The sequence below is a fragment of the Equus caballus genome, chromosome 15, assembly GCF_041296265.1.
Source record: "Equus caballus isolate H_3958 breed thoroughbred chromosome 15, TB-T2T, whole genome shotgun sequence".
In the NCBI taxonomy this organism is placed as follows: Eukaryota; Metazoa; Chordata; class Mammalia; order Perissodactyla; family Equidae; genus Equus; species Equus caballus.
The window spans coordinates 98476352-98503490 of record NC_091698.1 but is presented as its reverse complement, the minus strand read 5'-3'; the positions used below and the strand labels follow the sequence as shown (position 1 = coordinate 98503490).

Sequence of the window (27139 nt, the reverse complement as noted above, 5' to 3'; positions counted from 1 at the left end):
CGTGGAACACTGCTGTCTTCTTTCGCAGGCGTCCGTGGAGATCCCTGGGCTGCAGCTCAACAACCAGGACTACTTTCCTTACGTCTACTTCCACATCGACCTCAATCTCCTTGACTAGAAAGACGAGCTGGCGCCACTAAGCTGTCGCACCCATGCAGACCACACAGAGGCTTCTTTCCCTCAGCCCGAGCAGTTTAAATGTCCTACAGAATTTAAATTTTTAGAGAAATTGCTCACAAAAGTTAGTTACAATTGTATTTATTTTTTTTAAGTTACAATAAAGAAATGCTCTCAGTCCTTTCGTCTCATATTCCAACATAATTCAAAACTTCAATTTTGTGAATGTTTTACACAAAGGGGAACTGCCTATAAATTGTTAACCTGCTGCCGTATCTCAAATCTTAGTGGACATTTTGTGAGGGCTTAGTAGTAACATTAAAAACCATGAGCTACGGGCCGGCCTGGTGGCGCAGAGGTTGTTTGCACCTTCTGCTTCAGCGGCCTGGGGTTTGCTGGTTTGGATCCCGGGTACAGACATGGCACCGCTTGGCACACCATGTGTTGGTAGGCATCCCACATATAAAGTAAAGGAAGACGGGCACAGATGTTAGCTCAGGGTCAGTCTTCCTCAGCAAAAAGAGGAGGATTGGCGGCAGAGGTTAGCTCAGGGCTAATCTTCCTCAAAAAAAAAAAAAAAAAAAAAAAATTTTTAAACAGCAAAAGACCTTGAGCTAACTGTATAACCAGCTATATTCTCTTAGTCACTGATGATGGCCCAAAGACAAAATATTGGGCACAAAACGCAGTTCTCAACTGACAACCCATTGTTTTTCATCTTCTATATAAACTTGCTTTTCATTTCATATTTACAGATGGAACCTGACCTGGCGGGACCCCTGTAAATCAGTGTGATAGGCCTCCTGATGTTCTCATCTGAATCACAAGTCTGTAGAGAGGAGACATCAGGTCACCCCTTCAGAACATTGATTTACCGGCTAAACGTCAGACTCTGAGGTTATGATGTGGACACTAATTTCATACATTTATTGGCATTGTCCAAAATAGTATTTTATTCTTTAATGGAAAAAAGCCATTAATATTCAAATGAAAGAATCACATTAAAAAACTTACGTATGAGAAACAGCCCCCAAGGACACTCAAGCGGCAGAGGGAGGTGGAAGTGTTTTGAGAGCCCATCAGTTTTCTTCAAAGTATCACATAACAGAATACAACCGAATCCACTGGCTACAACAATTCATAGAATTTTTCATTGTTTTCTTGAGATGCACAAGTTCACTGTTGCAGTGTTTCAAATGACCAATCAAGTGCTACTTCTTGGTGGAAAAGGCCACTGGTAGATTCATCTGATTGTAAAGAATGTTCCTTCACTGCTGGAAAAATCTGCTCCCAAGAAAAGAAAACTGAAGTCTGTGCTGAGCCCTCACAACTCATCCTTCTCTAAGTCGTCGAGCTCCACGTCGCTGAGGTCAATGTCGTCTTCCACGGGAAGCTGCAACACAGAAAACCGCCGTGAGGCCAGGCAGGGTCCACTGCAGAACGAGAGGGCGCCCGCGAGCTCACCGTCTCACTCTGCAGGGACACGCTCATTCCCAGAGGAACTCGGATGACAAAGCCTGCTTCTCCCCAATAACCCAGCTCCTGCTTTTACCTTTGCCTACTATCAGACAGATGGAAAAGCTGAGAACTTAGACGCGACACGATTTTAACCTACCACTCACCTCTGAAAACCGACAGCTATTTAACTGGTCCTTTTGAGGAGGATGGGGCAGAAGTGTACCGGAATAAACGCTAATTCCAAAACTGCAATTTTGCATTTCTCTGAGACAAAAGTAAATGAACTCCAGGTGAAGTTCACCGTAGGGGTAGTGATGAGGAGAGCAGCCTCACTACTGAAATGCATCGTGGCCGCCTCCGTCAGGAGTACCAGATGCCATGCAGCACTTTTAAATAGGGTGGACGGGGTGAAGGGTCTTGAAGACCCTCCCGAATGGCCCCTGAGATGAAGGTATCTCTGGCATCCGGCCAAGGCTCAGGTCTGAGGGCAACGACTCAATCTACAAGAAGCCAAGATGCAGGGGGATCTGGAAAGTCCAAGAGGATGGACGAGAGCCCCAACAAAGAGTCCTGCACACACAGCCTCGGGCCCTGGGGACTCACCTCACCGTCTTTGCCGTCCCAAGGCTCTCTGGTGCTGATGGCAGGGAACGCCCCACCTCCCACAGGGGCTGTGGATCCGCGCCCGAAGGAGAGCTCCCTGAGGGAAACAACCAAAACACACAGGTTCACAACGGACTGCTGACGAAGAAACTACTTTTTAAAATAATTGCCTACTCTGTCTATGCAGAGGCATTTCTCACCTCTTGCTCCTGAAAAACACCTCATGAATAGAATGATCTTTCCAGTCAGCAACAATAATATAACCAGGCATGAAATTCCTGACTAAGGCCTTGGCAGCAGATAAGGCCAGGTACTACCAATAACTTAAAAAAATAGCAAATGTACTTTACCAAAATACAAATTAAGTATGTAAAAACTATCAAAGTTGATTTAGAACATGGGCAAAACCAAGAATGACACTGGATCAACAAAATTCTAGACTAACTTAAGACCCCAGAGAGGCTTTCTGAAAGATAGCGTCTTAAACTAAAATTCAGTTCCTTTCCTCGGATTTCTAGCAGCGGCACTCAGAGCAGCCCCAGACACTGGAGACCTCGCAAAGGAGCACAGACAACGGTGGCCATTCTCTCACACCTCAGGCTGGAGACAGAGAAGAGCTATGCTGTGGAACAGCATGTTAGCCTTGACTTTGGCAGGTCTTGACAGAAAACACGTCACTGGAAAGATGGAGAGGCAGTCACCACACGTGAGCAAGGAATCCTTGAAAGAAGCCTCAATATCCTCCAGTGCAGGGTGCTTGGGATATGGGCAAAAGAGAAAAAACGCCCAACAGGATACCAAGTTTCCTGTATGTGTCTGACAACGGCTACCTGCATGGTGGGAAAAACTGGGTAATTTTATCCATCACCTTTGGCTACTTTGCATTTTTCACAATGTATATCGGTGGTTCTTAAATGGGGGCAATTTTTGTCCCCAGAGGACATCTGGCAATGTCTGCAGACATTTTTTCTTTTGAGGAAGATTAGCCCTGAGCTAACATCCACTGCCAATCCTCCTCTTTTTGCTGAAGAAGACTGGCCCTGAGCTAACATCTGTGTCTATCTTCCTCTACTTTATATGTGGGATGCCTGCCACAGCATGGCCTGATAAGCAGTGCATAGATCCGCGCCCAGGATCTGAACTGGCGAACCTCAGGACGCTGAAGTGGAGTGGGCGAACTTAACCGCTATGCCACAGGGCTGGCCCATCTGCAGACATTTTTGATTGTCACACACTGTGTGTGTAGGGGATGCTGCTGGCATCTAAAAGGTAGAGGCCAGGGGGGCTACCAAACATCCTATAATACACAGGACAAAACAACTATCCAGCCCAAAATGTCAAGGTGCCAATGTTGAGAAACCTAGTAGATATATCAGTTACATTAGAAAAGAGGGTTCTCATATGCTCTACAACCCACTTGACCACCATTCACTGAACTGTACATGTAACACAGGACAGGATGCTGACTGCCATACCAATGTACGGGCAGAACAGAGGTATTCCACACAGGAAGTCAGACCTGTGTCTCTCAGTCTGTCTAAAATCTACGCTAGAATGGCTCAGTTTACCAGGAAGGGGCACAGGCCAATCCAAGCTCTGGCTCATGTGGGAAATACAAACGCATGTGAATAATAAAAAGCCAGCGGTTCTACCTCGTGTTAGTTTTGTGTCCTTAATCAGGTTATTCATCATCTCTAAACATGAGCCTTTTCAATAAAATGCCAACGTATCTGCTACTGGACATTTGGTGGATGGGGTTGGTGCTTGAAAAACAAAAAGCTCGCTTCCTTAAAGTCAGCAGCAAGGGCAAACAAAGACTAATGGGCAGATGCCAAACCTCCTTTAAATAGTAACAAAATTCTGAGGGAAGTGTGCCTTCAGAGCAGAGTTCAGTTGCTTAAAAAAAAAAGGTTTTTTAATAGCCCAGTTAGGCTTCTCCCCCGCCACCATTTTCTCTGCAGGCTAAATGCTAACATAGACCTCTTCTAACAGACAGATCCCGAGAACTCTGGCTGCTGCTTTCAAACAAACTGAAGAGCCACGAACTGACAGTAAACTCGAGTCCTTTCTGCCCTTCCGGGTGCATAATGCACAGTCATGTACTTCTATCTTCAGGCTGCTGCCCCAGGAGGAACACACACGACCATCTCAGGGAAAGACGCGGGAATCACTAACGTCATCATGGGTCGATCACAGCTTTCAATCGCTGCCACTACGTTCATAAACTGTTAGCTTAGCTTCATCGTTACTACGTTAAACTTCTATGGGCTGTCTGAAAAACTGCACAGTTGCACCGATGGTATTTTTGTTTTTGATTTTCCAACAGCCAGACGGCGGCAGTTCTGTGGTTTTTCAAGGCTGCGTGTCAGTGCCTCTCGCCACTAGGCAGACGCAGACACCAGCTCTCGGCCAGGCCCGAGACTGACCGTTGGACGCAGGCTCCTCACCGGTGCTGTGCTCTCTGCACGTTCAGTTCTTAGAAAACCAGATTCCCCTGCAGCTAGAAACAATACACCGGCAGGTAGCTTGTTTCCTTCCTATTCATCCACACACACTTTTCTCCATTGGACCAAGCAGGTTCTGAGGTTTTCTGCCACCTCCAGGGCACAAAGTTTGAGACCCACTGGCCTGTATGATCTCAAGCACAAAAGTAACTGGCTCAGGTTTACAACATGCTATCGTCCCTGCACCTTTTCCATGAAGCGCATACCTCCTCTGCACTTAAAAAACTAGAAGAGGAAACCTGGTTGAAAGTAAACGTAAATAAAATTAAAGCTGGGGTTAGAACCTGTAATTTCCAATAAGTGAGTCCAGAGGCTCAATCTCACTATTGCTAACTATTCTCAGACGTTTCCTAAGTTTTCAACATTGGAATTAGCTGCTGAAAAAGGATAAGGACATCGTTCAGCAGTCCTCCTTCAATGCGCCGTCTGCTGATGAACAGGAAGCCCCTCGAGGGCAGTGCTACCTTTCCTAATGGAAACTGTTCCAGTGGCCAGGGTTCATTCATTCATGAACTATTTACCAAGAGCTTGTCATCAGCCAGGCTCCTGAGCAGTGACCAGAGAGAAAATACTGTGCAAGAGATTCAGCTTCATGGAGCTCACAGTTATGGGGAAGAGGCCTTAATCAAATTACCACACATCTGAGAGAAAGCACAGGGTCAATGCCTTGCATTTGCCTAAAAGATGACCTCAGTCAGTTTTAGGATGCGTTGACTAGCAGCACACGGTAGTAAGCTCTATAAATTGGGTTTGACGTTGAGAAAGCATCCAGTCATTTGCACACTGTTGGAGTTACTTAAGTATGTATACCCATTTTCAATACCGACATTCTAAAGCCAACTGCCGGAAATGGAGACCACAGCACCTGAAGGCAGGGGACAAAGCACGCCGTGGGGATGGAGACCACAGCACCCGAAGACAGGGGACAAAGCACGCCGTGGGGATGGAGACCACACCACCCAAAGACGGGACAAAGCACGCCGTGGGGATGGAGACCACAGCACCCGAAGACAGGGGACAAAGCACGCCGTGGGGATGGAGACCACAGTACCCGAAGACAGGGGAAAAAGCATGCTGGAGGGATGGGCGACCCTTAGGAGACCCTTCGGAGAATCAGGAAGAGCCAGTGCCAACTGCCAGAAGAAGGAGTTGGCCTGAGAACAGGAAAGAATTAGCATCATTCACTACACAGAATGGTTCCATGGAAAAGAGAACAAAGCTCAGGAAGATGATTTAAAAGCTCTAATTTTTATAAACATCTAATTCTCTGGAATGTCAAATGCAAAATAATTCCATTATCGCCTGGTCTATGTAAACCTAGTTTTGAAAAAAAAAAAAACTGCAACAGTACCAAACAGACAAAATGAGAACAACTCAGGAAGGCAAGAAATTACCTGAGAAACTCGTTAATGCCTTGCTCACTGAAAGATCCTTTCAGAAGGGCAAATTTCATCTTGCGCGCATTAATGGCTGCCATGGCGGGGTATCCAAACCCGCCAATGCCCAGTGCAGTCTCGAGCTCAGACTGGGCTCCAGCTTCTGTCCACAGCCACCTAGAAAAGCAGACTGGTTTTCAGAGCAGAGATCCCTTTCAAAGTAATTAGAATCTAGCAGATTTTAATTAAAGAACAAAAGACTACACTTCAAATATGTGTATTTTTTAAAGTAAAAATATCTTTTTAATTAAGGTCATTAATAGTTAATGACATTGTGAAATTTCAGTTGTAAATTATTATGTGTCAGTCACCATATAAACGTGCCCCTTCACCCGTTGTGCCCACTCCCCAACCGCCCCACCCTCTGGTACCACTAAACTGTTCTCTTTGTCCATTACACTTCAAATATTTTATGGAATGAAATGGGTGCAGAAATAAATGGAAAGCAGAAGGTAAGTTTTTTGAATAATGTACTGTAGACGTGCTCTTAAGTAACCACAGCTCCTCTCTTACGTTCCCTAAACCCTAACTCCAGAATGGACTGGTCCATCTATAAGACAGTTCTCGCAGCCCCCAAAACATTACTCACTAAATTTGATGAATTTGCTGTCTTTATTACCTGAAACCCTACCAATATCATCTGGATTGTCTGTGTGCTCTTTAGAAGTGTAATAACTTCTTTTAAAAAGTTATGGATATGTCATTATTCAATACACATAGAAATGCTCAACCCAATTTCTTGACGCAACTTCTACAATGGTGCAGAATAAAGAACTTCAGAGCGTGTCACACAATAAACACTCGCTGAACTAACGAAGGCACAAGGTCATTGTGAGAGTGACAGCAAGTGGCACGAGGTACCTGGGACAGCAACGCATACTGAGGATGAGAAGCAAAAAGATAAGCAGGAAGGAGACAGAGACATACTTCATTTAAAAAGTCTGCCCAGATCCAGCCCTCAGGCAGGAGAGGGTAAAGAAACACGCTTCTGTTTCCGCTTCCTTATCTAGACTTCAAGGTTGTACCCGAATTCATTTGTTACTAATTTAAGTTTTTGCTTGCTAGCCTGGGACCCCAATCACCATTTAAAACACAATTCCTATAAGAAAAAGTATGCTGTGGTACAAATAAGTGTCTAATAAATAAGAGACCTGCATTACTTCTTTTCCTCCTAGATGATGATTATTTTTGTATTTTAAAGAAAAAAACATGCCAAGGCACACAAAAGAAGACATCCTACAGAAACCCAGAGGGAACCAGATACTTTCAATAAGCACTACACTCTCCTGTCCAAACGACACTCAGATAATAAGTTCAATAACTTACCCCCACATTTTCTTTTTGTATTTGTCTGCCAACTTCAGAAGAACTTCCAAATAAGAATTTCTGCCTGCAGCTCCTGATTTAAACAGAGAAAAACTTTTAAAGGTAAAAATAAAGGCGTCTGTATCATTAATCCATTTAGAAAGTGTCCTCAGAGCAGGTAGCACAGAACAACTAAGGGCAAGCGAGTTCCAGTTCATCGTACCAGTATCAAGAATATGGGGCAGCACAGCCACGACACAGAGCTGATGCTCCTCACATGTCTTCTTGGCGATGTCCTCGTTGATGATCTGTGGGACCCAAAACACAAGGGATAGTTGGAAGGCCACATGATGCAAAACCCAAAGGTAAGCGTGAATACAAAGACTTAGCACCATCACTTTCATTAAAAAGCAAAGCAATTCGAGAGATAGGTAAGACTTCTGTAATACCACCTTATATGCTTTACAGAAAGACCAACAATAATGTTCTGTAAAGGATTTCTGTCATTTCTTCCAAAGCCATCTATCTGTGCTGCTGGTGAGGCACTGGCAAATATACACGGTCTCTACAATCAGAACGCCTGGGCATAGCCTGGCTCTGACACTTAATCATTTAGACAGACAGACATATTTATATGTACTACATAGTTATGTGAATTTGAGGCTCGCTATGCCTCAGTTTCCTTATATGCAAAATGAAAATAAAAATAGTATCTACCTCTAAGTGCTCATGGGAGAACTAAAAGAGAAAAATCTACATAAAAGCAGAACAGTGTCTGCGACAGGGTTAGGTGCTCAATAAATCTTAGCTATTATTTCGAGAACAATAAATGGAAGTGGCTGGATCCAATCTATTTTTAAGAAGCTTAGGTACACTTTTGCTCATAGTGCAATTATTTTAGTACTAAAAGGTATGAAAAGCAGCAATTTATCAGATAGGTTTTGCCCATTTGAAAGTACGTAAAACACTTAAAAGAAAGCATTTTTAAAAAGGGAAAGAGCTAATGTGAAGAGACAAAAAGAGGGTCACTGCTTTAACGCCCCCATCAGACTGGAAGAGCTTTCCTTACTAGGAATGACTGAAGCCGTTACCTCAAGCAGCTCAGGAGGTGGGGCGTTATCAGAAAACAAATCGAGGGCCCGTGAAATGATGTCTGATCTTGTCCGCCCCCCATCATAATCCACAGGAGACTCGCCCTTCTGAAATATCTTGATTGTAGGAAATCCCCTAATCTATTTAAAAAAAAAGATCAGAGTACAAAATCAAATTAACATTTAGTAAGAAATACAATAATCTTTATGGTTTCTAAAACTACCTTATAGGTAATTTAATGTAACAAAAATACTCCCCAGCCTGCATCACTGTCTAAGGGATAACACACAGAGGTCTGTAATCAGGGGGTTTTAACAGCCTGACAGCCAGGCTTAGCCAAATCTTATCCAAACCCTGGATACGTACTTGATACAATATGTCTGCTCTAGAACAAACGGACCAACTTCAAATACCACATGAACAACCTGTAAAAGCTTGGGCAAGCTGAAAGTCACAGTGAGCACACAGTAGTGAGACGGGGGAAAAAGAAAAACAAAACAACCGTCCCGAGTTCCAGACTCACTAATTCATTATGACAATAAAGTGACTTAATTTCTTCATTACAAAATGGCTAACCATCTCCCCTCCTACCTCACAGGGGGGCCTGGAGTCCTGCACGAAGTCGCAGTTGAAAATACTGCGTATTTCACAGAGAAATGGGCCTGAGGGATACACTCACCCCGTAGCGGCTGGCCAGCACCTGGTTGACGGTAGCATCCACAGCTGCGAGTTTCACTTTCCCTTTCGTTTGCTCTTTGACCTCTGTAGCTGCAGCTGCCCATTCTGGCTCCAGGCTGTAGAAAAATATATTCACTTTAAAAGGGTATTTCACCTCTCAGCACAAGTACTCTGTGTGCATTTTCTGCCCAATCCAGTTAAATCACACTTGGAAAACATTTTATGTGTAGCTTTACGAAAGATACGATGCGACCCTTCACACATTTGCTTCCCAGGCCTTTGTCACTCCCCTCAAATCTGGATGCCAGCTCCCTGTTAACCCTTGACGATATGACAAAGGAAACCCTTGGCACTAATGCCAATGTTTAACATTCATTTAGAGTCAGAGCTTTTCTGGAGGAGAGCCTGGTGATCATCTCTGCTCCCGTTCAGCTCTTTCAAAGTGAGCTGGACAAACACACTAAAACCACCGCGACTTAAAAAGTACTCAGTAAAAAGCACTTACTTTTTACAGTGTCCACACCAAGGAGCATAAAACTCCACCATCCAAACATCTTCACTGTCAAGGACGTTCTTATCAAAGCTGTCATCCGTCAGCTCAATCACATCTTTCTTACTTGAGCTTTCGCTTCTACCCTGTCATTTGTGACATTAAACATTAAACTACAATTTGGCCAAAAAGCACACTATTCCTCTTCTAAGTGCACTAACTCCTTCTACATCTTACCAAAGTTTTGAGTTTTTCCTTCAAGTGAAAACTATCTTACTCAGGTTGGGGACATTCCTTACTGTTACTTTTACCTCTATCACCTACTATTTTTAAGAGAAACCTCAACATGGCTCAAAGAACCACCTTAATAACATTATTCTAACTCAGACTCAAACACAGCTGCCGCTGTGTCCCAGGATGCTGAACATAACTAGTTACTACCTTTTCATAGATCAAAAAAGCTGAAAATTGCAATTAATCCTTCTCTTTTTTCAGAGAAATTTCTTCAGTGCTAACCCTAAGCAGTAGTCAGTCTGGCTATCTTGCTGTGTGTGGCCTGGGCCAGCAGCCACGGAGGCAGGGAAGACAGCTGGGCTCATTAAACGCCTAAGTTTGAAATAAAACACGAGAGTATGAAATCTCTGTAAACTCGAAGTCTGTGTAGAGTTAGTTTTACCAGCCTCCTAGAAGAGTGAAGGGCCATTTTATACATATTTATCAGTAAGAAATTATTATTATTATTTTTAAGATTGGCACCTGAGCTAGCATCTGTAGCCAATCTTTCTTTTGTTTCCTTTTTCTCCCCAAATCTCCCCGGTACATAGTTGTATGTTCTAGTTGTGGGTCCTTCTAGGTGTGGCATGTAGGACGCCGCCTCAGCAGGGCCTGATGAGCAGTGCCATGTCCGCGTCAGGATCCCAACCAGCGAAACCCTGGACCGCTGAAGCGGAGCACGCGGACTTAACCACTTGGCCACGGGGCCGGCCCCCATCAGTAAGAATTTAATGTCATCTCACAAGAACATAAGTATATCGTGGTTAAACTTCACAACTTCATACAGGGGCATCTAAAATACCAATCCGTAGAACAGGAACTTCTTTCTCTTCTTCCTTATCCATTTATGCATAATTTTCCAGGGATTTTGGGCTGACTGCCACAGATACAGGCCAAGAGGTCATCCAAATTTCATCCTTGTCTGCCCAAAGTCAGTGGGGAGGAGAGCTGGTCTCTCCACTTTGGAGCTCTGAAGGCCAGGGATCCCAGGGCCCCAGCAACCTTGGCCTGGAGCTCTTTCTCCCTCTACAGTCCAAACTCTTCTGTCAGCCTGGGACAAGGACGCCTAGCTGGGGGCCTGGGTCTCGCCCTGCAGTTGTGGCAAGACGCCCTGGGGCTGACTGCCTATGGTGACAGTGATTCTGAGGTGGCCAAATGAGCAGGCTAGGTTGCTGATTCTGTCTGGGATCAGCTGACTCAACCTCCTATTATTTTTTTAAATAAAAGATAACCAACTTAAAATATTAAAACAAAAAATTATCTTCTACAAGGAGTTTACACTCAGGCTTCACAATCACCACACACATTAAAAGTTGACACCATACAGCCTTACCTGTTTTCCAGAACTATATCCACCGCTCCTTCCCCCAAGGCGATCCTTGACGAGCTGGCGCAGAGCACTGAGAGCAGCATCTACAATGGCCTCGCCACTTCTGCCACCTACAGGAAGACAAAGGATGATCAGAAGAACGGTGCTGGCGGGCTGTGCGCCTGTCTGATGCTACCTAAAGACCTGCACCTTTACAGATTTGTCAGTGTCATCTGATGTTCACACAGACCTAACACCATGTGTATTTAAGAGAGAGTCAATTTCTCCCCAGCATACCTTTCACGCTAGACTTTACACTTGGAAAACCAATTCCTCTTCTTCAGTTTTAGGTTATTAGCAGGAACAAGAATGTCCTGGTCACCTATAAATATCATCTCCTAATGGGAATAATTCACAAATGTTTACTGAATATATAAAATGTACACAGATGAATAACATGAATAACTATCTAGGTAAAAAAGGAGGAGAAGTACCGAATGAGGAAAATAAAAGAAACTTTTTCTATGAGATAACAGAAAAGACCATGGACAAAGCAGGCTATGAGGGGTCTGAAGCTAAGCAACTGGAAAGCAATCCCGGGCCTCTTTTTGCTACCTTGCTTAGAAAACACTGTGATTTTAGGCTTTTAGATTCTGTAGCTGAACTTACTCCTAATACAAGAAGCAACAAACTGTACTAAAACTCAGTGATGACAACAGCCTTTGGAAGTTTACCAAAAACTATATGCTCAAGAAAAAGGGGCCATTAACTGAGTCACAAGTATATGGATAATATATGCCATGAGGGTATCTTCAGAGTTCAAGGGTAAAACTCTAATAAAATCTCTTCAGAAAGTTTCATCTTTCTTTTTTTAAAAACAGTTTTCTAATCAAACTGCCCAGGGAGAGAGGAAAACTTCTGAGAATACTTCAGACCTGACATTGAAAGAAATACAGCACAGCAATGCTCTGAATACGTTCAGAGCATCTTGTAACACATCCCTAGTTGGCAGGACCACACATCACTTCCTCACACAGAAGGCAAGACCTCAACATAAAAACAGCCTCTGCTCCATCTTCTGAGCCAGCGCCCCTTCCACCAAGCTTTACCTGGAACTACACCAAGAAATAAACCAGGAAAGACGACAGAGGGTTTTCTCACTCTAGACCAAAGGTCAGCAAACTCTTCCAGAAAAGGGCCAGACAGTAATTATTTTCCATTTGGCAGGCCACACTGTCTGTTGCTGCTACTCAATTCTCCTGCTTTAGTGTGAAAGTAGCCATAAGCAATACGCGAATGACTGTTTTCTAAAACCTTTATTTACAAAAATATGCAGCAGGCCAAATGCCAACCCCCATTCTAAACATTCTATTTTTATAAGTTAGCAAAGCAAACAAACAATTATTCCAAAGCAGATGTTTACTCAGAAAAATGAAACTGATCATTTTATGGGACTTCAGAGCTGGTGAGTCTAGAAGAAATGTCATGTCTAAGGCCCTATCTCCAAGTATTTGACCCCCAGCTGGGAGATGTACCAACTAGATCGATATTTACCAAGTTACATGCTTTACATGTACTCTGTCAATGCAACTTCTAGCAGCCTAAAATAGGTCTTCACACCCCATTTTACAGGTAAGAAGCAAGTCCAGAGATTAGGTGCTGTGTCTAGCCCGCAGTTACACCCAGGCCAGGCTGTCTTCAGAGTTCCCTCTCTAGGTTCTGCACGCACTCCCTTCGCTTCCCTTTTCTGGGGATGTCTTCTCTCTCAGTTGATGCAAAGCAAGACCCTAAGTTCAGACAACACAATAGCATTCTGCTTTCCTGTGATGCTGATTCTCCCCCCGCCCAACCCCACAAACTTGTTCTTCTCACAAAGAGCAAAACCTAAGACGTCAGACTCTAAGCTCAGTCACTGATATGCCCCAGGTGATGAAATCTTAAAAAAATGATCAAATGAGCATAATTTAAACACACTATGCCCAATACTTTTTTTAGGACCCTGGATATAGCTCAACCTAGCAATTCTGATTATCCTAATATAATGATCTGTTTGTGAGATCTTAAATAAAACACCAGGACTATTCTATGAAAGAACAGAGTGACTAAAATAACATTTACCCTTGAGTCTAGAGCCAGAATCCTCTCTTTAGTTGCCTCAGTGAGTCACAGCAAATACAATTTACTTATCTACACAAGAGGGAGAATTTGTGGTACTTATTTCCTATCAATAGGAGACTACATAACAGCTTTAATACTCAAATACTGTATGTGTTTACAAGGCATAAAGATCCTCAGGCAAAATATTCCACAGTAACATCAATAGTTTAAATTCACTATCGAGTTAGGCCCTCCTGTTTTTCACCTACCTGCTCAAATTAAGATTCCGACCAGGGGAACGGAGAAGTTAGGAAAAGTCCTTACCCTGATAATCTTCTGGTCTGTTTTTGTTGGCTCCAAAAATCTTAATGGTAGGAAATCCCTGAACACCGTATTGACCTCCTAGGGACTGATGTTTATCTGCATCAACTGCACCAACTTTTACAACATCCTGCAGAAATACAAAAGAAATACCTATTTTTCCTTCAACTGAAGCAGATTCCACAAGAACCCATCATCTGATTCGCGTAGACTGACAAACAAAATGAAGGGCAGGGCATGGTTTACAGTCGGAATTAACGAGGGCCTTGGCCTGGGAAATCATGCCTGAACCGAATGAAGGGTGAAACGCAAGTCAGCCCACGGAGACCGCTCTGCAGCTCCCAGAATGAGCACGACTAAGAGTAGTTAGGTCATTTATCTGGGAAACAGAATTGATAAAAACAGACAACACAAAAATTTATACATATCCCTTTGCTCCTTACATGATTTTGGCACCAGAAAAAGGGTTTTGAGCTTCAATATGCAAATTAGGGGCCATCTTGGTGGAGCAGCAGTTAAGCTCCACATGCTCCACTCTGTGCTCAGGTTCACGGGTTCAGATCCCAGGCGTGGACCTACACTACTCATCAAGCCATACGGTGGCAGCATCCCACATAGAAAATAGAGGAAGACTGGCAACAGGTGTGAGCTCAGAGCCAATCTTCCTCACCAAAATAAATAAATAAATACATAAATAAGATGCAAAGTAACTTCCTATTGTACATCAAACCTGCTTGTATACTTATTTAAACATATACAGGTGAATGTGGACATCTTACAAACTTACTTTTAACGCAGTGGCTACTTTTTTCCATTCTGGGGTTAATCTTTGGCAGTGGCCACACCTTTTAGGAGATGAAAACACAAATAAGACAACAATTAGTCTTTGATCGTCAATTCAAAAAACATCCACCAACGGTCTACTGAGTGACAAGCACTGGAGGTGAGGGCCTGCAGGGGGAACGAGCGCCAACCAACACTATCAGTGACTGGGGGCTCAGCACTGTGTGACTGCACCACAACCCTATCAGTGACTGGGGGCTCAGCACTGTGTGACTGCACCACAACCCTATCAGTGACTGGGGGCTCAGCACTGTGTGACTGCACCACAACACTATCAGTGACTGGGGGCTCAGCACTGTGTGACTGCACCACAACACTATCAGTGACTGGGGGCTCAGCACTGTGTGACTGCACCACAACACTATCAGTGACTGGGGGCTCAGCACTGTGTGACTGCACCACAACACTATCAGTGACTGGGGGCTCAGCACTGTGTGACTGCACCACAACCCTTTTTCATATTGTAACAAAGAAGCTTCTAAACTACTGCTCAGTTCAATCATATTGAAAGAGTTTAAACAAACTCTTATCGTTAGTAACTCTATCCCTGAGCAGGAACTTCAGTGTTTATCTGGTCAAGTGTGCACCTCTATGTGTGGTCCCAACTGTCAGGCTACACAACTGCAGATTCTTGGGCCCCACGAAATCAGAGTTCCCGGAGAAAGGGTTCGGGGTCCTACTAGTGATTCTTACATCTATTAAGGTGAGACATTCCCTGATCTGCTCCAAACTTTTCATTGTAGCGACGACGCATCTGCATTAGAGCCTAAACCTCAATGCTCTCTGGCTCCCACAAGCAGCTTGTGGAGTTAAAAATGCACAGAGAATCCCAAATCAGTAAGCCTAACAAGCTGAAAAGCACTTGACACCACAAGGTGGTGACAAAAGAGCAAGAGAGACAAGAACACAAGGAAAAACAACCTTAATCTTTTAGGTACTAGTATTTGAAAAAAATTGTGCAACATAACACACAGAAAAGTGCCTTTAAAAAATTCTATACACACAAATCTGTTTGATTTATACCATTCACTGAGGTTGTAGGTAGCTATACCGTGCACATTCAGTGTTGTATAACATCTATTTTATGAAGATAACCACAACCAGTTTATCCACAGATGATTTGCTGTTTTTAAACAAAGTGAATTCTAATTTGGTCTCTAAGGACCTAATGAGCAAATGCCACGTGCCAGTGTCGTGACGAGCACTCCTCACAGACGATTTCATTTCATCAGCACCAGGACCCTGAAGGCAGGCCTAGCTCTTATTATTTTACAGACGATGACACAGCACGTGGGATGGTAAAGACCACCCAATATCACAGAGTCATCCAGCGACAGCTGCCTGACAGGCCTTTCTGACTCCAGATCCCACATTCTTCATCAGTGCGTAGTACTGCCTTTCACAGGGGCCTAAGCTTAACCCACTATTTTAGAAGTCAGGATCTTTCAGGGAAATGTCCTGAAATGCTGATTCTACATACTTACACATAGTTAAGTTTTGCTATTTAGGTGAGATACTTAGAAGGCCAGGAGGCCAAAATTTCACAGGAGTTTATGCCCTTTTAGTTTCAGTTTATTCTATGAAAGGACTCAAATCAGAGACTGTCAGAGTCTATACCCCCTCCTATTTCAATGTTAAGTGATGTAAAGATAGATCGAAATGCCAAATAAATATAAACACAGCAGCACACCCTCTAACCCACGGGCTCTTCACCTGGGTCCACAGACCCCCAAAGGATCAGTGGACAAAATTCAGGGGCTCTGTGAACTCTGATGTGGGGAAAACACCCCTCTATTTTCACTAACCTGTAATTGAAATTTAGGGTTTCCTTCAATTACGAACATTAACAACATACCACAGTTGGTCAGTACTTGTGACTTTGACACGAATAAAAATCATGGCTATTTTCATATCACCACTATCGCTGTTGCAGATGTCTTTAAACATCACGTACACTCATCACTATCTCAGAATTGTGGTCGCTAGCTGTTAGACCTGCGGCTGGATCTCCAGTAAAAGAGTACTACCTAACCACATCAAGATTTATCTTACTATTTCATAACACTATTTCAATATCTTAGGTTTCCTTGGTGATCCTATATGCTTTATTTTATACATGTAGAAAATAGGAACCTTCACCAAGCTGCCGAAGTCCAAGCACAAAAAGAAGTTAAAAGCACCTCCCCTAATTAGACAGTCTCTGACCCACAACACTAGGAAGCAAAATTCTGCCCGTGTAACAATAACTAACTCCCGCATCCAGATCCTGTCTTCTCAGCTATGCGGTCTGGTTTAGGTTGGGAAGGAAGTATATTCTCTTACATCGTAGCTCCCCAAAACAAGATCAAAACTAGTAAAAACTGCATACAAAGGCATTAAAAAATGTTTGCACAATTACTATTTGTATAGAATTCTCATTTGAATTTAAGAAGCAAAAGACAAATAGCTTTTTTTAAAAAAATAATAAAGGCATTAAGAGAAACAGGATTCAATGTGGCAACATAAACTTTTAAAATAGAAGGTTTTTTTGCTAAACTGAATGGTTTCATGGTCTTCCAAAGAAAAAATTAAAGCAATAAAGGGAAACCTTTCATCAGGCATACCTTAAATGCGCCACCTCAGGTAAGAAGAATTTGTAAGCATTTCACTTACTACCCTACATGAGCTCACAAGGCATAGCTCACATCTAAAAGGACTAGTCTGGGTCGCAGATCACCACGCAATTAACCCGCACAGATACACACTTGCTGGTGCTCGGGTCTCCTCTCAAGGAACTTGCGGCCTGCGAGTTTAGAGCTGTGACAATCTCGTGCACATTTTGCACTGTTTCCATACTTCTATTTGTTGGTTTTTTGTTTTGTTTGCATTAAACGCAATAATACATAAACAATTAGTGCAATGCTGTATTTTGATGACATATAATTGTGCACCCTTAATTTCAATGATAATTATGTATCCACTCCACAAGGGATTTTTCCAGCAATGAAGGTAAAGTAAGAGAAGACTTTTAAAAGTAAACTAGATTTTCTAATTACATATTTCTGGAAGCAACGCTCTTCAAGAAACAGAATGGAGTCAATCACTGATTCTTCCCTTTCCTTCACCCAATATGCTTTCTGCAGAAAACCAGTTTCCCTTCCACCTCCATCCCACTTACCTCATCATATAGATCTTCCTAAAATTACAAGGCTTTTATTTTTCTTTCTTGCAACAATTAGCTACTTCAACCATCTTTTTTTTTAATTGACTTAATCTCCAAGGCCTTTAACAGATCAGAACTTGTGGAGTATCCCATTTCCCTCTCTTCTACTTCTTTCAAACAAACAGTAGACTAGACGGCTGAATAAAATCACACTTTGATAAAATTAGAAGAAATACTAATACATAAGTATTAATACATAAGTACCATAAATAACCAACAACTATTTTATAATACTTACCACGGAGCATAGAATTCTACAAGCCACAAACTATCACTTTGAATAACTTCTCGGTTGAAATTTGATGGAGTTAATTCGATTACATCATCACTAGAGGAATACAGACCATTCACTGCTAGAAACAAGGTGCAGCTCATCAGACCTGGAGAAACAACAAAAAGCACACCATTAATGGCAGGCTTCATGCTCCGACAGGAGACCTGGGCAAGCCAAGTCTTTCTCAGCTGAGCAGGGCCCTTCACGCAGGACGGCCCCGGCCAGGACCCTCCTAACCCCTCTGCCCTGCCCCCCGACTGCTGCTGGGGCCCCTGGAATTTTACTCCCACTGGTGCGGTGCCGAGCAGGAAGGGAACAGACAGTCCACACGCTCACCTCTTGGGCTGCACTAGAAAGTTTTAAATACTATTCTTAGTGCTTTTCAGGTATCAACACCCTCGTTCTTTACAGCCACCCTATGAGGCAGGACTATCACTGCCACCCTATGAGGATGATCATATAATTTCTTTCTTTTAATCGGTTGATGCAACAAATTACAAGTGAGACTGACCCATGTTCTAAGGTAGTGCATTATTACGCCATCTTAGTCACGTTTTCATACGCTTATTTTGTAAATAGAATTTGGAAGATTTCAAATGAAACTTTTTGGAATAACTCAATGGTAAATTACTTCTGAAAGGAATGTACACCGATGTTAATTTTTATATTGCCAAATCCTCCACCTTACACTTAACAGCACTTTCAAGTCACTTTCAAATCCATTCGTCACTTGATTGTTCCCAGCATTACTAACTAGAGAGCGGGAATCATCCCTATTTTGTAAATAAGGAAACAAAGGCAGAAAAAGATCACGTGGCCCACGATGGTCATGCATCTAACAGGCAGGGCAGCTCTGTGACTTCTGCTTCCGAGCTCTTCCCATTACACCATGCTGTCTTTTAGTGCTCAAGATCAAAAGGTTCAGTATGCCATGGGCGTGAATAACAATTACATTGTTGAAGAATATTACATTTGAATTATAGATATGGCTAGTATTGTAGGAACTTACGAAATGAAACTGTGGACTTACTAAGGGTGGTGTGAAGCCACTAAAGAAAGGGTTTTCATGCAGGGGGTATGATCAGATTTGCTTTCTAGAAAGAGCATGTATTCTGGCTGCAATGTGGACAGTGGATGGGGACTTATCAGGAGAGCAGCGTCACACAGACCAATGGAAAAACAGAATGAGTAACAGTAACAAATGCTGCTGGGAGGTCAAGTAGAAAAGACTGAAGACGTCCAGGGCACATAACGACAAAGAAGTCACGGGGCCCCTGGCAGTGGTGGTGGAGTAGTGAAAGTAAGCAGCAGCCAGTCTGCACAAGACTGGAGAGAGGAGGCGGGAACAAGCTGGTGACAACTAGAGCTCACTTTTTAAAGAAGTTTCATCATAAAGGGCAGGAGACAGCAAGCAAATGTGGGGCAGAAGGAAAGTTTCTTTAAAAGATGGGAGTGATCTGGGGCTGCTCCGTGGCTGAGTGGTTGAGTTCACACACTCTGCTTCGGCAGCTGGGGGTTCATGGGTTCACACCCTGGGGGCAGACCCAGCAGCACTCATCAAGCCATGCTGTGGCAGTGTCCCCCAAAGAAGCTCCAGAATGACATACATCTAAGATATACAACTATATACTGGGGCTTTGGGGAGGAAAACACAAGAAGACAGGAGTGATCTGAGCTGGAAGGGAAGACATACGTGAAAGAGGAGAGACTAAAGATAGAGTACAAGGTACAATGGAACAAAATGGCCAGAGTCAGGAGTAGGGGACGGGGTGGCCCGTGACAGGATGACCTCCTCTTCCATTTCAAGAGGTGGGAGAGGGTGAGTGTGGGTGGAGGTCAGGCCAGCCAAAGTGGGGCTCCCTTGATTATCTGTGCTATCCAATACGGTAGCCACCAGCTACACGTGGCTACCCCAAACTGAGATGTTCGGAAGGTGTAAAAAAACACACTGAGGGGCTGGCCTGGCGGCATAGTGGTTGGGCTCGCACTCTCTGCTTCAGCGGCCCAGGGTTCACAGCTTTGGATCCCAGGAATGGACCTGCACTGCTTGTCAAGCTGGGCTGTGGCAGCATCCCACATAAAGTAGAGGAGGGTCAGCATGGATGTTAGCTCAGGGCCAATCTTCCTCACACACACAAAAAAAGCAAACTGAATTTCAAACACTTGGTAGGAAAAAAAAATGTAAACTACCTCATTAATATTTTTTATATTGATTAGCTCTTGAAATAGTATTTTAGATATATCAGGTAACAAATATATATTAAAACTAACTTCACCTGGTTCTTTTTGCCTTTTTAAACATTGCTACTAGAAAATCTTAAATTACATATAAAGTTTATTTTCTATTGGATGGTGCTGCTCGATAATCTTTTCATTGCTGCAGGAGAGATTAAGTAGAGTTTGACATATTTAACAAAGCAAGTAAATCAAGACCTAAGCAGAGACAGCCCTAATACTGAATAAGCTTGAAAGAAAAACTGGTCCTAGAAAACCCCCTAGGGAGGTCTACTTGTAAAGACATTTATCTTTTTTTCGTAAAATTGATATGGATTGATACTTGTTCAATACATTGGGCTCACTGTGAAATTTTCAAAAATGGAAAAGAAAGGAGAAAACCCACCAACAGTCCCATTAGAAGAAGCTATTGATATTTTGGTGAATATCCTTACTGACCTCTCTCTACACAATACAGTGGTCTCAAACATTATTCTATTTATATAAACGCAATCTTACTATTCAGTCCCTTCTGTAACCTTCTTTCACTCAAAATAAATTACAGACATTTTCTACGTAAGTAATTAATGATTACTCATTACCCCCATGTAAGCATTTTTAATGGCTCTATCATGGCGCCAATGCACTGCTGACAGAACTTGATTGTTCCCAATTTTTCATTATTAACAGGTCAATGCTGAAAATTCTTATACTTCCCCCCCCCCAAATGAATATGATTATTTCCTTAAGAGAAAATCTTACAAGGGGGATTGAGTATCTAATATTTACATATATAAAATATATACATTTTATGAATAAATATATCTATCTGTCCAACTACCCTCCAGAAACCGACATCTTAACTAAGACTTATATGACACTATGTATCAGGCATGGTTCTAAACATCTAAGATCTATTAACTCATTTAAGAACTCTATGTGGTATGTATCATCATGCCCATTTTCAGTCCAGGAAATGGAGATACAGCAAAGGTAACTTGCCTAAGGCCACAGAATTAGAAAGAGCACATGGTTATGCAACCCGAATTTTTAACCAAAGGACTGGAGACTGCAGGAGCACAATGCCAAGGCAGGTCATCCTCCAGACCGTGGCAGGAGAATCAGGTTCCTTCCCTCCTCCTGCCAATCAGGGACAGCGCTGCAGAACGCACTCTCCTCCTCAGCTGTTCAAGCAGGCTGGAGTCACCAAGGGCTGGAGCGGGATTCTCACCTCAGGAAGGTGCTTCCTTTCCACTCAAGGATGGTCATGACTACCGACACTCAGTGTATCACGGACTCGGGCTATTTTTTTTTTCTAGTAATGGTAGTAGACTTTAGTCAAGTACTTGTCTTTAAAACCTGCCTGGTTCTCACAAGAGCCTCCCCTCCTTATAAATGGCTATCCAGTGGAAATGTCTAGATGTAAAGGTTCGAAATCTAAATTCCTTATAAGGCAATTTGACCTGGTAGGGTTAGAAGCAAATTACACAATACTCAGAAAAACAGATGAAAAGATGTATAAATACCAACAGCATAAAAGTAGCCAGTAACTACCCCCTACAAAAACCCTCAAGAAAACAACAAAACCCTCGGCTCACTTAAGACGGTAAAGCAGGTCAAGGCTGACCAATAATCTGGTTCTGAAGCACCCGTCGCCCTTCCACTCACTGATAAGGAGCACCAATGAGAAACTGGAACATCCGAGTGTCTACAATCTATGTGAGCAGATGGTTTTGCCATCTGTGGCTTCCCATTATTCCTCCACGGTAGTTACGGCTGTTATAAATCCACATCAGCAACATCTCGGTCCCACACCTGCCAGCAAGAGTACGTGGTCCCAAAGCACTCATCTAGAAACCACCAGGGCTCCCAAGAAGGCTGACTACATTTATTAAAATAACGAGTTAATTGATAGAATCATACTCTTTTGAGAGCCTACTCTGAATGCACTCATGGGCAACTAAATAAAAACTAAATTCTTTTTCCCTCTACTCTCTCTACAGGAATACAGCAAATATTTATACACTGTTTACTCTCTTTAGACATACAGTAACTGATTCATCCCGAGAACAACGCTATGGGGTAGAGTAGCCCAGAGTGGTTAAGTAACTTACTCCCAGTCACACAGCTAGAAAATAAGGAAGAGGGCCGGCCAGGTCTCCAACCCCGTGGTCTGGATCCAGAGAGTTCTGGTAAGGACTGCTGGAGCGCCTTGGCTGGGACTAGGGGGAGCCCAGAGGACAGGATCCTCAAACTCACTCACTGTAGCGTCTACACCAGACATTTACGTAATTCATCAAAGTCTGAACTTTTTTTTTCTTTTTTCTGCTTTTTTTCTCCCCAAATCCCCACAGTACATAGTTGTCTATTTTACTTGTGGGTCCTTCTAGTTGTGGCAAAGTCTGAACTTGTAACAACGAAACCGAGCCTCATGACCTCTGAAGCGCTCCTGCACCCTGGGCCCAGCTTCGGGAGGAAGGCACTGCTCCCTTTCTAAGGCGACTCCCCCCAGGCCTCCTTCCAGGACTGGGTTTGGATGTCTCAGCCTTTCTTACAAGCGGGACTTCCATGCACAGGTGGGAAGGACCAGCCGCACGGGGAGGCGCCCGCGACGCTCCCGGACACTCTGGGGTCTGAGGACAGGCCCAGAACAGGGTCCTCCTTTTACGTCGCCCCCAATCCGCACCCTCCGCCAGGGACGAGCCAGGGCCGGTCGGGGCGGCTCAAACGCGGCCGGGCCGCCGCCCCTCCACCAGGAGCTCGGCACCCCGCGCTCGGACTGTCCCACGGTCCCCGGGTCCTGGGTCCGAGCGCAGCCCAGGCCCCCTCGTGCCCGTGCACGCGCTCCCTCCAGGTGGGCAGCGGAAGCCCCCTGAGGGCGCCCTCCCCTCCGCCCGAGGGCCGGCGCGGGGGCTCCAGCCAAGGGCAGCCTCGCCCCCTGGGCCCCGCCGCCCCCGGGGTCCCGTCCCGGGTCCCCCGCGTGGGCCGGGCCCACGCCCGCCCGCCCGGCGCCAGCCCGGCCAAGGCCAGGAGCCCGCCCGCTCCCCGGGCCGCGGCCCGCCGTGGGGACTCGGGACCCCCAGCCGGCCCCTGGAGGAGGGGGCCGCGCTCACCGAACACCACGCGAGCCATGCCGAACGCCGCGCCGCCGCGCACCCCGCCGCCGCCTCAGCTCTGCCGCGCCGCGCCCCCGCCACCCCGGTCCCGCCCTCGGCCCACCAGGCAAGCGCCAGGCGGCGCGGGGGTCGGGCCGGAAGGCGCTCGCCAAGCCGTGGCCGCGGCTTATTGGTCCCGGCAGGCTTCGCTCACCCGCGTAGCCAATGGGAGGCGGCCGGGTAGAGGTCCCCGGTTTGGTTTTTTTTAACGGAGGCGGGGCGAGCGGCGGAAGGAGGGACTTGCTGGGGGCGGGGCGGTGCTGACCAACCTTTCCTTTTGCCCGGGCCCTCGAATCATCCCGCCCCTCCTAGGCTTTCGGTACTGTTCCCGCTGACAGTCCAGTACCTGGTTTTTCTTCTCTCTCAGGCCGCCCCACCCCCTGTCCCTGTCCCCGACGAGCCGCGTTCCACGTCTTGCTCATCCCTTGCCTCCCTTCACTCCCCACCCCTTAACCCTCTTTGTCCCCAGGGAGGATAACTTTCTTTGGGCCCTCAGAGCATCTAGGACCTTATTAGATGACATATTAATTTTTCTTGTGTCCGGACGAGTATGCAGTCAAAAAAGCATGTGCTAAGCACTTACTGTATATACCATAATTGAACAGGTATTTATTTTGTTGAATTACTTTAAAGGTTCCCATGTCCAGGGCACATAACTGTGCAATGCCTTTTACAGACAGGACCTCGCTCTGTGGAACCCTGCGGGGCTTAAGCTTCAGGGCTCCGCACGTACAGGGTTTCCTTCCTCGCCCTGGAAGGGGTCCTAGCGATGCGTTCACGTGGTCATGTGTTTTGTAAAATTTGCAAAAGTAAAGTTTTTAAGCACGACGGGCTAAGACTATGGTACCTTTCCACTCAGATTTCCCCTCCTGCGTTTGGACTCGAGCACTTTGTTTTTTGTGTTAGTAATGGTTTATTTCTCTGTAGTGCTTAATGCATAAAACAGCTCTGATTCTGGCTAGAGCATTTATGGGCACAGTGGAGTCCAGGAGTGGTGGTGACTGGTAGGGCTTCCTGGAGGAAGTGGCACCAGAGCTGAGTCTGGAATACTTGCCAGGCAAACAGAGGGGCAAGTCATTCCAGGCACAAGGAGCAAAGTGGGTGAAGAAGGCACAGCTGGGTGAACTGACACCATGAAGAGGAAGCTGACAGCAAACACCAGATGATGGGGTGGTGCTGGGGGGCTGTGTGACATGGTGAGACATTCAGGGGTATGTAGGATGGGCCTTGCAGATCCCTGATTTTTGGTTCTCTAAGATCTCTTTGGGTATGTTGATGCTGTTGTAAAATCTAGGATTTGGTGTGTCAGGGTAATCGATGGCTGCCATCAATGATGGCCTCTAAAACAATCCTAAAATCTCAGTGGCTTATATGATAGTGGTTTGTTTCTTGCTCTCATCGGGAAGCAGCTTTCCATGTGGTGGGTTGGGGACTCTAGCTCCTCCCATCTTATAATGTCACCATCTTCTAAAAGGTGCACTCTCAACATGGGCTGTATTGCCCCCAAAGGGGCAAAATTGGTTCTTGGGGAGGCAGAGTGAAAAAATCTTAGATATGACAAGGGCCAAAGTACGTAACAGATATATAGTATGTCTGTGTTTTCAGATTCCTGGGAGACAGGAAATTAGGAAAAGAAATGTGTAAAAAGGCTCCTTAGGGGGTGATAATGAAAAAAAAAGGGTGAGAAACACTGTCCTAGAACAAGGCTGTCCAATGGAAATACAATGTGAACCACAACCACATGTGAAATTTTAAAATGTCTAATAGCCACATTAAAAAAGGAAAAAGACTAATTTTAATAATGTAGCTTAACCCAAGATATCCTGTTATCATTTCAACATGTAATCATACAAAAATCATCAATGAGCTTTTTTACATTATTTTTTTCATATTAAGTCCTTGAAGCCCAGTGTCTATTTTACACTGTCAGCACATCTTAAGTTAGACTGGCCGCATTTCAAGTGGTCGGTAGCCGCATGTAGCCAGCAGCTGCTCTAGTGGACAGCACAGCTCTAGAACATCCCTGGAGTCCTTGATCGATTCTTCTGCAATCGACTGACTGCAGGGCAAAAAGAGAGAGAACAGGGAGGATTGCACAGGTGGTTTTGGCCAGGCCTGGTAGTGTTCTTCCATTCACATTCAGTTGGCCAGAAGCCAGCCATGTGCCCCCAACCTAACTGCAAGGGAGGCTGGGAAATACTTTTCTATGTCCAGGAAGAGAAATTAGATTGATTAGGATCTAGACAATTTCTGTGTAGTCCACCCTCTGGCCTCCAAATTCCCATGTTACTCTTCGTCCACGCATGGAACACAGTCAGTCCCTCCCGAAGGGGCCTTGACCCAATGTCCATCGTTGACCCAGCTCAAAGTCCTGGACGTCTGAGTGATGTGTAGACCCCCCACGTCAGGGTGTGAATCCTCATGGTAGAGCTCATGAACTAAAAAGACGAGCTATCCTCCCCACCCCCAAACTCCCAATGCACCACGTTGAGACAGGACAAGAGAATCATCATAAACGCTCCCTTTCGGAAAGGAGGAAAGCAGGAGATACACAGCAGTCGCTGGTTCAGGGCAATTCTGAAATCCTGGTGGGTGGACACTATAGGGCTCCCACACTGGGAAAGGCGGTTCCTTGATTAGGTTCTGATTCTGCTTTCTGGGAGGTTCTCTGTGGCTTCCCCCACGCCTCCCCCACTCCAGGAGGCACCCCCTGGTGATCAGTCTCCCACCCACATCTGAAGTGGGAGGTAGGGAGCCTGCTCTCCTAGGAATCTGCCCAGCTTTCAAAGCCTGCCTCTTGCCTGTAGAAGGTGGGGACTCCAAGGGCCTTTTCACTTTGTGTTTTTGCCTTTTGTTTTGCTTTAAGTAAGCTTTTTATTGAAATATAACATTATTATGGACTGAATAGTGTCTCCTCCAAATCCATATTGTTGAAGCCTTAACCCCCATTGTTTCTCTATCTGGAGAGAGGGCCTTTAAGGCGATGATTAAAGTCAAGTGAGGTTATGGGGTGGAGCTCTAATCCGATAGGACAGGTAGCCTTATAAGAAGGGGGAGAGGCTCCAGGAGTGTGCACACACAGAGGAAAAGCCATGTGAGGACAGCCAGAAGGCAGTTGTCTGCAAGCCAAGGAGAGAGGCCTCAGGAGAAACCAACCCTACCGGCACCTTGATGTTGAACTTCCAGCCTCCAGAACTGTGAGATAATGGATATCGGTCATTTAAGCTGCTCAGTCTGTGATACTTTGTCATGGCAGCCCAAGCAGACTGATACAAACATATATACTGAAAAAGGGCACAGACATTTAAGAGTAACAGCTCCTTGAATTTTCATAAAGTGAACATACCGTGTAACCAGCACCCCAGAAAAACCTCTTGCATCCCCTTTAAAAGATAATACCAAGAATTATCACCCTAGATTAGTCTGTGTGTTTTGACACTTTGTGAAAAGAGAGTCAATCCGTATGCACCATTTTGTATCTGGCTTCTTTCACTCAGAGTTATGTTGACAAGGTTTGTCCGTATATGTAATTACTGGTGTAACCCGTTGTGTAAACACCCCGCCGTCTATGTGTTCTCCTCTTGATGGACACTTAGGTAGTCCCTACATCACATCAGCACGTTGGCATAGCACGGTCTTTAAAAGACCAGACGTACACTTTCCTGTTGAGGCCACAGGCTCTTTCCAAGGTGTCACCGAGTGTATGACGGCCTGTTTGTGTTAAGTTTAAATCTCGGCTCCAACGAATACCTCGCAACCACAAACTCG

The 27139-nt window shown here is 44.7% G+C and overlaps 2 protein-coding genes across 12 annotated transcripts in view; one reads left to right on the top strand and one right to left on the bottom strand.

Annotated features, from left to right (window-relative positions):
• Positions 1-714, top strand: part of ATP6V1C2 (ATPase H+ transporting V1 subunit C2) — a 54474-nt gene extending 53760 nt beyond the window's left edge. For 7 of the 11 annotated variants that reach the window (XM_001503538.6, XM_001503540.6, XM_014731310.3 and 4 more), the window contains one exon: positions 29-714. In XM_001503538.6, coding sequence (XP_001503588.4) covers positions 29-118 — 90 coding nt within the window. In that variant the 3' untranslated portion in view covers positions 119-714. The remainder of the gene's footprint in view (positions 1-28) is intronic. The other 4 variants (XM_070236695.1, XM_070236691.1, XM_070236693.1 and 1 more) reach the window with 1 other exon arrangement.
• Positions 243-23479, bottom strand: PDIA6 (protein disulfide isomerase family A member 6). Its single transcript, XM_023619537.2, has 13 exons — positions 23330-23479; positions 17967-18108; positions 14471-14528; positions 13687-13813; positions 11290-11396; positions 9699-9829; positions 9195-9309; positions 8515-8655; positions 7647-7731; positions 7445-7517; positions 6077-6235; positions 2179-2275; positions 243-1510 (listed from the first exon to the last, which is right to left on the bottom strand). The coding sequence occupies exons 1-13, from the start codon at positions 23346-23348 to the stop codon at positions 1442-1444; spliced, it is 1323 nt and encodes a 440-aa protein (XP_023475305.1). The 5' UTR covers positions 23349-23479; the 3' UTR covers positions 243-1441.
• Positions 23480-27139: the final 3660 nt, after the last annotated feature.

Excerpts from the sequence above, each read along its gene's own strand:
- PDIA6 (XM_023619537.2), bottom strand. Across the intron at positions 8,656-9,194 it reads TGCTGGCCAGCCGCTACGGG|ATTAGGGGATTTCCTACAAT; the intron begins GTGAGTGTATCC and ends TTTTTTAAATAG. Across the intron at positions 1,511-2,178 it reads GGGACGGCAAAGACGGTGAG|CTTCCCGTGGAAGACGACAT; the intron begins GTGAGTCCCCAG and ends TCTGTGTTGCAG.